Source organism: Achroia grisella, unplaced genomic scaffold, assembly GCF_030625045.1.
Source record: "Achroia grisella isolate CSIRO2021 unplaced genomic scaffold, CSIRO_AGI_Agris_v1 utg18268, whole genome shotgun sequence".
Classification (NCBI taxonomy): Eukaryota; Metazoa; Arthropoda; class Insecta; order Lepidoptera; family Pyralidae; genus Achroia; species Achroia grisella.
In genome coordinates this window covers 28,405-41,985 of record NW_026712685.1, presented here as the reverse complement: position 1 = coordinate 41,985, position 13,581 = coordinate 28,405, and the positions used below count along the sequence as shown (strand labels likewise).

The window sequence follows — 13,581 nt, the reverse complement described above, 5'->3', positions numbered from 1 at the left end:
AAAATCTTCTTCTTATATTTAATGGCTTCACGACATTAAATATAAGAAGAAGATTTTAGACAAGTACTCGTCAATTACTTATCGCCGATTCTTTATGCACATATCAAAGAATGTAACAACTACACTACAGCGATTCTTAAATTAAATCAATTATTTACAAAACCTGTAAACGAAATCTATTCAAGACATCGTCTTATGAAGCGATATCAGCAATCCGGTGAGTCAGTTCATCAATATATACAAGCTCTTAAACTATTGTCGAAAGAATGTAACTTCCATAAAGTTACAGCAGAACAGAATGAAAGTGAATACATAAGAGACGCTTTCATAGGCGGACTGGTGTCACCTGTAATACGTCAAAGACTGTTAGAAAATAGTACTTTAACCCTAGATGCGGCCTTCCAGCAAGCTCAATCACTGGAGTTAGCAGAAATTCATAATCAGAATTATCTACGTGACACTAATCCTGTAATAAATAATACAAATAACTGTTCTAATATTCCAGTTTTAAAGGATTCTATGTCTGCTGACAATAAGAATACTGATGTCACCGTTGCTGCAACACCAAATTATAGAAATACGTTTGAGTCTTGTTACTTTTGTGGAGAAAAAAGACATCCACGAAGATTCTGTCCAGCAGCCAGTTCAACGTGTCTTTCATGTGGTAAGAGGGGTCATTTTGCTAAAGTCTGTCGAAATAAATCTCAACGCAACGCAGCTACCTCCAACGAAAATCAGTCAATCGAAACACTCTCCTGCATACTATCTGCTGCAGATTTAAGTAAAGCGACTGTTCCTATTATTATCAATAACAAAATTATGGCTAGAGCACTAATAGATACAGGCAGTACAGCTAGTTTTATTGACAAACGACTGGTTAACCACTATGATTTAATTGAAACACCATATCACCAAAAGATAACAATGGCCAAGTCAAACCTTATATCACATGTAAAAAGCAGATGTGCATTAACTATAGAAATACAAAAACAAAAGGTGGAAGTCAATCTTATGGTGATGGAAGGATTATGTTCTGATGTTATTCTCGGTCATGATATGTTAAGTGAACATAAATCATTAGAAATGCAATTTGGTGGTTTTAAACCCTCGCTTCAACTATGTACTCTTATAGAAGCCAAAATAAAACCTGTTAGCTTATTCAGTAATTTACTACCTTTCGAGAAACCTATTGCGATTCGATCTAGGAAACAGTCAGAGATGGATCAAAAATTTATAGATGAAGAGATACAAAAGTTATTAAAAGATAAAATAATTGAACCTAGTCAGTCTCCATGGCGAGCACAAGTCCTTGTTACTAGTAGTGAACACCATAAAAAACGTATGGTTATAGATTATTCACAAACAATAAATAGATTTACTTTATTAGATGCATATCCACTCCCTTCTATTGAAGATGTTATAGCTAAGGTATCTAAACATAAAATATTCAGTAAAATAGACCTTAAAAGCGCGTATCATCAAGTACCTATATTGGAAAGCGAAAAATCATATACTGCCTTCGAAGCAGGAGGAAATTTATATCAGTTTCGACGAATTCCGTTTGGTGTCACCAATGGAGTGGCCGCATTTCAACGTGCAATTAATAATATCATAAAATCAGAGCAATTAGAAGGAGTTTATGCTTATCTCGATGATATCACGATTTGTGGGATAAATCAGACTGATCACGATGAAAAACTTAAAAAATTTGAAGAAATTTCTACAAAATATAATCTTACATTAAACGTGACAAAAAGTGAATTTTCAAAGACTACTATAAATCTTCTGGGATACAACATATGTAACGGAGTGATTAAACCTGATCCGGAACGTTTACGCCCTCTCCTAGAACTACCAATTCCTACTGATTCTGTTTCTTTGCGACGAGCACTAGGTATGTTTGCGCACTATGCTAAATGGATTCCTAAATTCTCATACAAAATACAACCATTTGTCAATCATAATACATTTCCGCTTACGGAGGACGCTATAAAAGCATTTGAAGATCTTAAAATAGAGATAGCTAAATCTACAGTAGCTGCTATTGAAAGCGGCATACAAATGACTGTAGAAACTGACGCTTCAGATTACGCTATTGCAGCTACGTTATCTCAAGAAGGTCGGCCAGTAGCTTTCTTTTCAAGAACACTTTCTGCTACCGAAAGGGGTCACCCTGCTATTGAAAAGGAGGCCTCGGCAATTGTAGAAAGTTTGAGAAAATGGAGACAATTACTAATAGGACGAACATTCAAACTGATTACAGATCAACGTTCTATATTATTCATGTTTAACAAGCAACATACATCAAAGATCAAAAATCAGAAGATACAGCGCTGGCGTCTTGAATTAAGTAGTTACAACTTTGACATGTCATTGGGTAAACTAAACTTTTGAGAATTTTATTAGTGCTATAAATACTAAGGATAATCCTATTACTCCATTTGAGCAGCAATACCAAGTACTCGTCAATTACTTATCGCCGATTCTTTATGCACATATCAAAGAATGTAACAACTACACTACAGCGATTCTTAAATTAAATCAATTATTTACAAAACCTGTAAACGAAATCTATTCAAGACATCGTCTTATGAAGCGATAACTCACTCAGCAATCCGGTGAGTCAGTTCATCAATATATACAAGCTCTTAAACTATTGTCGAAAGAATGTAACTTCCATAAAGTTACAGCAGAACAGAATGAAAGTGAATACATAAGAGACGCTTTCATAGGCGGACTGGTGTCACCTGTAATACGTCAAAGACTGTTAGAAAATAGTACTTTAACCCTAGATGCGGCCTTCCAGCAAGCTCAATCACTGGAGTTAGCAGAAATTCATAATCAGAATTATCTACGTGACACTAATCCTGTAATAAATAATACAAATAACTGTTCTAATATTCCAGTTTTAAAGGATTCTATGTCTGCTGACAATAAGAATACTGATGTCACCGTTGCTGCAACACCAAATTATAGAAATACGTTTGAGTCTTGTTACTTTTGTGGAGAAAAAAGACATCCACGAAGATTCTGTCCAGCAGCCAGTTCAACGTGTCTTTCATGTGGTAAGAGGGGTCATTTTGCTAAAGTCTGTCGAAATAAATCTCAACGCAACGCAGCTACCTCCAACGAAAATCAGTCAATCGAAACACTCTCCTGCATACTATCTGCTGCAGATTTAAGTAAAGCGACTGTTCCTATTATTATCAATAACAAAATTATGGCTAGAGCACTAATAGATACAGGCAGTACAGCTAGTTTTATTGACAAACGACTGGTTAACCACTATGATTTAATTGAAACACCATATCACCAAAAGATAACAATGGCCAAGTCAAACCTTATATCACATGTAAAAAGCAGATGTGCATTAACTATAGAAATACAAAAACAAAAGGTGGAAGTCAATCTTATGGTGATGGAAGGATTATGTTCTGATGTTATTCTCGGTCATGATATGTTAAGTGAACATAAATCATTAGAAATGCAATTTGGTGGTTTTAAACCCTCGCTTCAACTATGTACTCTTATAGAAGCCAAAATAAAACCTGTTAGCTTATTCAGTAATTTACTACCTTTCGAGAAACCTATTGCGATTCGATCTAGGAAACAGTCAGAGATGGATCAAAAATTTATAGATGAAGAGATACAAAAGTTATTAAAAGATAAAATAATTGAACCTAGTCAGTCTCCATGGCGAGCACAAGTCCTTGTTACTAGTAGTGAACACCATAAAAAACGTATGGTTATAGATTATTCACAAACAATAAATAGATTTACTTTATTAGATGCATATCCACTCCCTTCTATTGAAGATGTTATAGCTAAGGTATCTAAACATAAAATATTCAGTAAAATAGACCTTAAAAGCGCGTATCATCAAGTACCTATATTGGAAAGCGAAAAATCATATACTGCCTTCGAAGCAGGAGGAAATTTATATCAGTTTCGACGAATTCCGTTTGGTGTCACCAATGGAGTGGCCGCATTTCAACGTGCAATTAATAATATCATAAAATCAGAGCAATTAGAAGGAGTTTATGCTTATCTCGATGATATCACGATTTGTGGGATAAATCAGACTGATCACGATGAAAAACTTAAAAAATTTGAAGAAATTTCTACAAAATATAATCTTACATTAAACGTGACAAAAAGTGAATTTTCAAAGACTACTATAAATCTTCTGGGATACAACATATGTAACGGAGTGATTAAACCTGATCCGGAACGTTTACGCCCTCTCCTAGAACTACCAATTCCTACTGATTCTGTTTCTTTGCGACGAGCACTAGGTATGTTTGCGCACTATGCTAAATGGATTCCTAAATTCTCATACAAAATACAACCATTTGTCAATCATAATACATTTCCGCTTACGGAGGACGCTATAAAAGCATTTGAAGATCTTAAAATAGAGATAGCTAAATCTACAGTAGCTGCTATTGAAAGCGGCATACAAATGACTGTAGAAACTGACGCTTCAGATTACGCTATTGCAGCTACGTTATCTCAAGAAGGTCGGCCAGTAGCTTTCTTTTCAAGAACACTTTCTGCTACCGAAAGGGGTCACCCTGCTATTGAAAAGGAGGCCTCGGCAATTGTAGAAAGTTTGAGAAAATGGAGACAATTACTAATAGGACGAACATTCAAACTGATTACAGATCAACGTTCTATATCATTCATGTTTAACCAGCAACATACATCAAAGATCAAAAATGAGAAGATACAGCGTTGGCGTCTTGAATTAAGTAGTTACAACTTTGACATCATATATCGACCGGGAAGAGAAAATGTCGTGGCCGACGCATTGTCACGAGCAAATACTGTCATAGCTTCGACATCGAGAAATTCATTAATGGATTTACATAACAGTCTTTGTCACCCGGGTATTACACGGATGGTACATTGGGTAAGAACTAAAAATTTGCCCTTTTCTGTTGAAGAAATCAAACGCATAAATACATTATGTCCCGTATGTGCTGAAATTAAACCTAGATTCATAAAATCTTCTGGGACTTTAATAAAGGCTACTACACCATTTGAGCTTTCAATGGACTTTAAGGGGCCTCTTCTGGGTAGAACTCAAAATAAGTATATTCTAACTGTAGTAGACGAATATTCTCGTTTCCCATTTGCCTTTCCATGTCCAGTTTAACAGCTGAAACCGTTAAAAGAAAATTAACTCAATTATTTGCAATCTTTGGAGTACCCACCTTTCATTCTGATCGAGAACATCCTTTGTCTCATCAGAATTAAAGGAATTTTTATGTAGCTTAGGAGTAGCTACAAGTTATTCATCACCTTATAATCCTCAAGGAAATGGCCAAACAGAACTATCACTTAAATAAGTATATTATTACTAACTGTAGTATCCACGACATCCAATGAATAAGAACATGTATAAATAGTACTTTAACCCTAGATTTGCAGAATGGTCGAGAAACTTTTCAAATAGGTACTTGGCTCACAAATGACAAATAGCTCAACCCTAGATGCACAATTCAATCATTGGAAGCAGAAATTCATAATCAGAATTATCTACGTGACACTAATCCTGTAATAAATAATACAAATAACTGTTCTAATATTCCAGTTTTAAAGGATTCTATGTCTGCTGACAATAAGAATACTGATGTCACCGTTGCTGCAACACCAAATTATAGAAATACGTTTGAGTCTTGTTACTTTTGTGGAGAAAAAAGACATCCACGAAGATTCTGTCCAGCAGCCAGTTCAACGTGTCTTTCATGTGGTAAGAGGGGTCATTTTGCTAAAGTCTGTCGAAATAAATCTCAACGCAACGCAGCTACCTCCAACGAAAATCAGTCAATCGAAACACTCTCCTGCATACTATCTGCTGCAGATTTAAGTAAAGCGACTGTTCCTATTATTATCAATAACAAAATTATGGCTAGAGCACTAATAGATACAGGCAGTACAGCTAGTTTTATTGACAAACGACTGGTTAACCACTATGATTTAATTGAAACACCATATCACCAAAAGATAACAATGGCCAAGTCAAACCTTATATCACATGTAAAAAGCAGATGTGCATTAACTATAGAAATACAAAAACAAAAGGTGGAAGTCAATCTTATGGTGATGGAAGGATTATGTTCTGATGTTATTCTCGGTCATGATATGTTAAGTGAACATAAATCATTAGAAATGCAATTTGGTGGTTTTAAACCCTCGCTTCAACTATGTACTCTTATAGAAGCCAAAATAAAACCTGTTAGCTTATTCAGTAATTTACTACCTTTCGAGAAACCTATTGCGATTCGATCTAGGAAACAGTCAGAGATGGATCAAAAATTTATAGATGAAGAGATACAAAAGTTATTAAAAGATAAAATAATTGAACCTAGTCAGTCTCCATGGCGAGCACAAGTCCTTGTTACTAGTAGTGAACACCATAAAAAACGTATGGTTATAGATTATTCACAAACAATAAATAGATTTACTTTATTAGATGCATATCCACTCCCTTCTATTGAAGATGTTATAGCTAAGGTATCTAAACATAAAATATTCAGTAAAATAGACCTTAAAAGCGCGTATCATCAAGTACCTATATTGGAAAGCGAAAAATCATATACTGCCTTCGAAGCAGGAGGAAATTTATATCAGTTTCGACGAATTCCGTTTGGTGTCACCAATGGAGTGGCCGCATTTCAACGTGCAATTAATAATATCATAAAATCAGAGCAATTAGAAGGAGTTTATGCTTATCTCGATGATATCACGATTTGTGGGATAAATCAGACTGATCACGATGAAAAACTTAAAAAATTTGAAGAAATTTCTACAAAATATAATCTTACATTAAACGTGACAAAAAGTGAATTTTCAAAGACTACTATAAATCTTCTGGGATACAACATATGTAACGGAGTGATTAAACCTGATCCGGAACGTTTACGCCCTCTCCTAGAACTACCAATTCCTACTGATTCTGTTTCTTTGCGACGAGCACTAGGTATGTTTGCGCACTATGCTAAATGGATTCCTAAATTCTCATACAAAATACAACCATTTGTCAATCATAATACATTTCCGCTTACGGAGGACGCTATAAAAGCATTTGAAGATCTTAAAATAGAGATAGCTAAATCTACAGTAGCTGCTATTGAAAGCGGCATACAAATGACTGTAGAAACTGACGCTTCAGATTACGCTATTGCAGCTACGTTATCTCAAGAAGGTCGGCCAGTAGCTTTCTTTTCAAGAACACTTTCTGCTACCGAAAGGGGTCACCCTGCTATTGAAAAGGAGGCCTCGGCAATTGTAGAAAGTTTGAGAAAATGGAGACAATTACTAATAGGACGAACATTCAAACTGATTACAGATCAACGTTCTATATCATTCATGTTTAACCAGCAACATACATCAAAGATCAAAAATGAGAAGATACAGCGTTGGCGTCTTGAATTAAGTAGTTACAACTTTGACATCATATATCGACCGGGAAGAGAAAATGTCGTGGCCGACGCATTGTCACGAGCAAATACTGTCATAGCTTCGACATCGAGAAATTCATTAATGGATTTACATAACAGTCTTTGTCACCCGGGTATTACACGGATGGTACATTGGGTAAGAACTAAAAATTTGCCCTTTTCTGTTGAAGAAATCAAACGCATAAATACATTATGTCCCGTATGTGCTGAAATTAAACCTAGATTCATAAAATCTTCTGGGACTTTAATAAAGGCTACTACACCATTTGAGCGAATTTCAATGGACTTTAAGGGGCCTCTTCCAAGTAGAACTCAAAATAAGTATATTCTAACTGTAGTAGACGAATATTCTCGTTTCCCATTTGCCTTTCCATGTCCAGATTTAACAGCTGAAACCGTTAAAAGAAAATTAACTCAATTATTTGCAATCTTTGGAGTACCCACCTTTGTGCATTCTGATCGAGGAACATCCTTTGTCTCATCAGAATTAAAGGAATTTTTATGTAGCTTAGGAGTAGCTACAAGTTATTCATCACCTTATAATCCTCAAGGAAATGGCCAAACAGAGCGTTATAATGGGATTATTTGGAAAACTATTCAACTATCACTTATGTCTCTTAAGCTACCTATAAGTGCTTGGGAGTCAGTTATTACTCAGACATTACATTGCATTCGTTCATTATTATGCACCAGTACTGGGTGCACACCCCACGAGAGAATGTTTTCTCATCCACGAAGGTCATCCAATGGCCAATCAATGCCAACATGGCTAACGGAAGGAAGTACAGTGTTCATGAAAAATCTTGTGAGGAAGAGTAAGTACGATCCGTTTGTAGAAGAAGTAGAGGTACTTAATGTAAACCCACATTATTCTCAAGTGCGTTTGCAGAATGGTCGAGAAACTACAATTTCAAATAGGTACTTGGCTCCAGCTAATCCTCCTTTGTTAAATGAACCTGTAAGAGAACAGAACCCGAACGCAGAAACTGAATCATTTAATACTGATCAATCTACTGCTGACCAATTTCTAACAGACCAATCTCCCGCAGAAGAATCTCCTACTAATCAATCTCTTACAGATCAATTTCCTGCACTTCCATCCCCTGCTGAGGCAAAAATATCTTCACGTCGTTCCACCAGGCTACGTCGCCCACCTAATCGGTTCCAAGATTATCAAACAGATTTCTAAGGCACGGGTGAATGTCGTGAAGCCATTAAATATAAGAAGAAGATTTTAGTTACATTTTATCTGTCAAATAGTCGTGTACAATTTTTAGTTTATTAAAGCCTAATAATGGGTAAATCTAGTTTTAATTAATAATTCAATACTATATTCATATCAATGTCTATATTATAATTCATATAGCAGTAGATTGATCAGTATTAAATGATTCAGTTTCTGCGTTCGGGTTCTGTTCTCTTACAGGTTCATTTAACAAAGGAGGATTAGCTGGAGCCAAGTACCTATTTGAAATTGTAGTTTCTCGACCATTCTGCAAACGCACTTGAGAATAATGTGGGTTTACATTAAGTACCTCTACTTCTTCTACAAACGGATCGTACTTACTCTTCCTCACAAGATTTTTCATGAACACTGTACTTCCTTCCGTTAGCCATGTTGGCATTGATTGGCCATTGGATGACCTTCGTGGATGAGAAAACATTCTCTCGTGGGGTGTGCACCCAGTACTGGTGCATAATAATGAACGAATGCAATGTAATGTCTGAGTAATAACTGACTCCCAAGCACTTATAGGTAGCTTAAGAGACATAAGTGATAGTTGAATAGTTTTCCAAATAATCCCATTATAACGCTCTGTTTGGCCATTTCCTTGAGGATTATAAGGTGATGAATAACTTGTAGCTACTCCTAAGCTACATAAAAATTCCTTTAATTCTGATGAGACAAAGGATGTTCCTCGATCAGAATGCACAAAGGTGGGTACTCCAAAGATTGCAAATAATTGAGTTAATTTTCTTTTAACGGTTTCAGCTGTTAAATCTGGACATGGAAAGGCAAATGGGAAACGAGAATATTCGTCTACTACAGTTAGAATATACTTATTTTGAGTTCTACTTGGAAGAGGCCCCTTAAAGTCCATTGAAATTCGCTCAAATGGTGTAGTAGCCTTTATTAAAGTCCCAGAAGATTTTATGAATCTAGGTTTAATTTCAGCACATACGGGACATAATGTATTTATGCGTTTGATTTCTTCAACAGAAAAGGGCAAATTTTTAGTTCTTACCCAATGTACCATCCGTGTAATACCCGGGTGACAAAGACTGTTATGTAAATCCATTAATGAATTTCTCGATGTCGAAGCTATGACAGTATTTGCTCGTGACAATGCGTCGGCCACGACATTTTCTCTTCCCGGTCGATATATGATGTCAAAGTTGTAACTACTTAATTCAAGACGCCAACGCTGTATCTTCTCATTTTTGATCTTTGATGTATGTTGCTGGTTAAACATGAATGATATAGAACGTTGATCTGTAATCAGTTTGAATGTTCGTCCTATTAGTAATTGTCTCCATTTTCTCAAACTTTCTACAATTGCCGAGGCCTCCTTTTCAATAGCAGGGTGACCCCTTTCGGTAGCAGAAAGTGTTCTTGAAAAGAAAGCTACTGGCCGACCTTCTTGAGATAACGTAGCTGCAATAGCGTAATCTGAAGCGTCAGTTTCTACAGTCATTTGTATGCCGCTTTCAATAGCAGCTACTGTAGATTTAGCTATCTCTATTTTAAGATCTTCAAATGCTTTTATAGCGTCCTCCGTAAGCGGAAATGTATTATGATTGACAAATGGTTGTATTTTGTATGAGAATTTAGGAATCCATTTAGCATAGTGCGCAAACATACCTAGTGCTCGTCGCAAAGAAACAGAATCAGTAGGAATTGGTAGTTCTAGGAGAGGGCGTAAACGTTCCGGATCAGGTTTAATCACTCCGTTACATATGTTGTATCCCAGAAGATTTATAGTAGTCTTTGAAAATTCACTTTTTGTCACGTTTAATGTAAGATTATATTTTGTAGAAATTTCTTCAAATTTTTTAAGTTTTTCATCGTGATCAGTCTGATTTATCCCACAAATCGTGATATCATCGAGATAAGCATAAACTCCTTCTAATTGCTCTGATTTTATGATATTATTAATTGCACGTTGAAATGCGGCCACTCCATTGGTGACACCAAACGGAATTCGTCGAAACTGATATAAATTTCCTCCTGCTTCGAAGGCAGTATATGATTTTTCGCTTTCCAATATAGGTACTTGATGATACGCGCTTTTAAGGTCTATTTTACTGAATATTTTATGTTTAGATACCTTAGCTATCATCGAGATAAGCATAAACTCCTTCTAATTGCTCTGATTTTATGATATTATTAATTGCACGTTGAAATGCGGCCACTCCATTGGTGACACCAAACGGAATTCGTCGAAACTGATATAAATTTCCTCCTGCTTCGAAGGCAGTATATGATTTTTCGCTTTCCAATATAGGTACTTGATGATACGCGCTTTTAAGGTCTATTTTACTGAATATTTTATGTTTAGATACCTTAGCTATAACATCTTCAATAGAAGGGAGTGGATATGCATCTAATAAAGTAAATCTATTTATTGTTTGTGAATAATCTATAACCATACGTTTTTTATGGTGTTCACTACTAGTAACAAGGACTTGTGCTCGCCATGGAGACTGACTAGGTTCAATTATTTTATCTTTTAATAACTTTTGTATCTCTTCATCTATAAATTTTTGATCCATCTCTGACTGTTTCCTAGATCGAATCGCAATAGGTTTCTCGAAAGGTAGTAAATTACTGAATAAGCTAACAGGTTTTATTTTGGCTTCTATAAGAGTACATAGTTGAAGCGAGGGTTTAAAACCACCAAATTGCATTTCTAATGATTTATGTTCACTTAACATATCATGACCGAGAATAACATCAGAACATAATCCTTCCATCACCATAAGATTGACTTCCACCTTTTGTTTTTGTATTTCTATAGTTAATGCACATCTGCTTTTTACATGTGATATAAGGTTTGACTTGGCCATTGTTATCTTTTGGTGATATGGTGTTTCAATTAAATCATAGTGGTTAACCAGTCGTTTGTCAATAAAACTAGCTGTACTGCCTGTATCTATTAGTGCTCTAGCCATAATTTTGTTATTGATAATAATAGGAACAGTCGCTTTACTTAAATCTGCAGCAGATAGTATGCAGGAGAGTGTTTCGATTGACTGATTTTCGTTGGAGGTAGCTGCGTTGCGTTGAGATTTATTTCGACAGACTTTAGCAAAATGACCCCTCTTACCACATGAAAGACACGTTGAACTGGCTGCTGGACAGAATCTTCGTGGATGTCTTTTTTCTCCACAAAAGTAACAAGACTCAAACGTATTTCTATAATTTGGTGTTGCAGCAACGGTGACATCAGTATTCTTATTGTCAGCAGACATAGAATCCTTTAAAACTGGAATATTAGAACAGTTATTTGTATTATTTATTACAGGATTAGTGTCACGTAGATAATTCTGATTATGAATTTCTGCTAACTCCAGTGATTGAGCTTGCTGGAAGGCCGCATCTAGGGTTAAAGTACTATTTTCTAACAGTCTTTGACGTATTACAGGTGACACCAGTCCGCCTATGAAAGCGTCTCTTATGTATTCACTTTCATTCTGTTCTGCTGTAACTTTATGGAAGTTACATTCTTTCGACAATAGTTTAAGAGCTTGTATATATTGATGAACTGACTCACCGGATTGCTGATATCGCTTCATAAGACGATGTCTTGAATAGATTTCGTTTACAGGTTTTGTAAATAATTGATTTAATTTAAGAATCGCTGTAGTGTAGTTGTTACATTCTTTGATATGTGCATAAAGAATCGGCGATAAGTAATTGACGAGTACTTGGTATTGCTGCTCTGGAGTAATAGGATTATCCTTAGTATTTATAGCACTAATAAAATTCTCAAAAGTTTGTTTCCAATGTATCCATAGCGGAGATTGATCAATATTTGCTGACGGATCTGCATCGAATCTTTCGGGTCTTAGATACTTATCCATTATAGATTATAAGTAATTTTTAGTTTATTAAATTGATATGAATATAGTATTGAATTATTAATTAAAACTAGATTTACCCATTATTAGGCTTTAATAAACTAAAAATTGTACACGACTATTTGACAGATAAAATGTATAAATAGTTTAATACTATATTCATTGATTTTAGGCCACGACATTTTCTCTTCCCGGTCGATATATGATGTCAAAGTTGTAACTACTTAATTCAAGACGCCAACGCTGTATCTTCTCATTTTTGATCTTTGATGTATGTTGCTGGTTAAACATGAATGATATAGAACGTTGATCTGTAATCAGTTTGAATGTTCGTCCTATTAGTAATTGTCTCCATTTTCTCAAACTTTCTACAATTGCCGAGGCCTCCTTTTCAATAGCAGGGTGACCCCTTTCGGTAGCAGAAAGTGTTCTTGAAAAGAAAGCTACTGGCCGACCTTCTTGAGATAACGTAGCTGCAATAGCGTAATCTGAAGCGTCAGTTTCTACAGTCATTTGTATGCCGCTTTCAATAGCAGCTACTGTAGATTTAGCTATCTCTATTTTAAGATCTTCAAATGCTTTTATAGCGTCCTCCGTAAGCGGAAATGTATTATGATTGACAAATGGTTGTATTTTGTATGAGAATTTAGGAATCCATTTAGCATAGTGCGCAAACATACCTAGTGCTCGTCGCAAAGAAACAGAATCAGTAGGAATTGGTAGTTCTAGGAGAGGGCGTAAACGTTCCGGATCAGGTTTAATCACTCCGTTACATATGTTGTATCCCAGAAGATTTATAGTAGTCTTTGAAAATTCACTTTTTGTCACGTTTAATGTAAGATTATATTTTGTAGAAATTTCTTCAAATTTTTTAAGTTTTTCATCGTGATCAGTCTGATTTATCCCACAAATCGTGATATCATCGAGATAAGCATAAACTCCTTCTAATTGCTCTGATTTTATGATATTATTAATTGCACGTTGAAATGCGGCCACTCCATTGGTGACACCAAACGGAATTCGTCGAAACTGA

General features: G+C 35.5%; 3 protein-coding genes across 3 annotated transcripts; 2 read left to right on the top strand and 1 right to left on the bottom strand.

Annotated features, from left to right (window-relative positions):
• The first annotated feature begins 195 nt into the window (after window positions 1-195).
• On the top strand, window positions 196-1,037 carry LOC131841530 (uncharacterized). The gene is made up of 2 exons (XM_059189846.1): window positions 196-847; window positions 919-1,037. The coding sequence occupies exons 1-2, from the start codon at window positions 196-198 to the stop codon at window positions 1,035-1,037; spliced, it is 771 nt and encodes a 256-aa protein (XP_059045829.1).
• Window positions 1,038-6,225: 5,188 nt separating this feature from the next.
• Window positions 6,226-8,655, top strand: LOC131841529 (uncharacterized). Its single transcript, XM_059189843.1, has one exon. The coding sequence runs from the start codon at window positions 6,310-6,312 to the stop codon at window positions 8,653-8,655; it is 2,346 nt and encodes a 781-aa protein (XP_059045826.1). The 5' UTR covers window positions 6,226-6,309.
• A 169-nt stretch (window positions 8,656-8,824) lies between these two features.
• On the bottom strand, window positions 8,825-10,782 carry LOC131841528 (uncharacterized). Its single transcript, XM_059189842.1, has one exon. The coding sequence runs from the start codon at window positions 10,325-10,327 to the stop codon at window positions 8,825-8,827; it is 1,503 nt and encodes a 500-aa protein (XP_059045825.1). The 5' UTR covers window positions 10,328-10,782.
• Between the last annotated feature and the right edge of the window lie 2,799 nt (window positions 10,783-13,581).

Excerpts from the sequence above, each read along its gene's own strand:
- LOC131841530 (XM_059189846.1), top strand. The coding sequence starts at position 196 with ATGAAGCGATATCAGCAATCCGGTGAGTCAGTTCATCAATATATACAA. Across the intron at positions 848-918 it reads AGCACTAATAGATACAGGCA|ATAACAATGGCCAAGTCAAA; the intron begins GTACAGCTAGTT and ends TATCACCAAAAG.
- LOC131841529 (XM_059189843.1), top strand. The coding sequence starts at position 6,310 with ATGGATCAAAAATTTATAGATGAAGAGATACAAAAGTTATTAAAAGAT.
- LOC131841528 (XM_059189842.1), bottom strand. The coding sequence starts at position 10,327 with ATGTTTGCGCACTATGCTAAATGGATTCCTAAATTCTCATACAAAATA.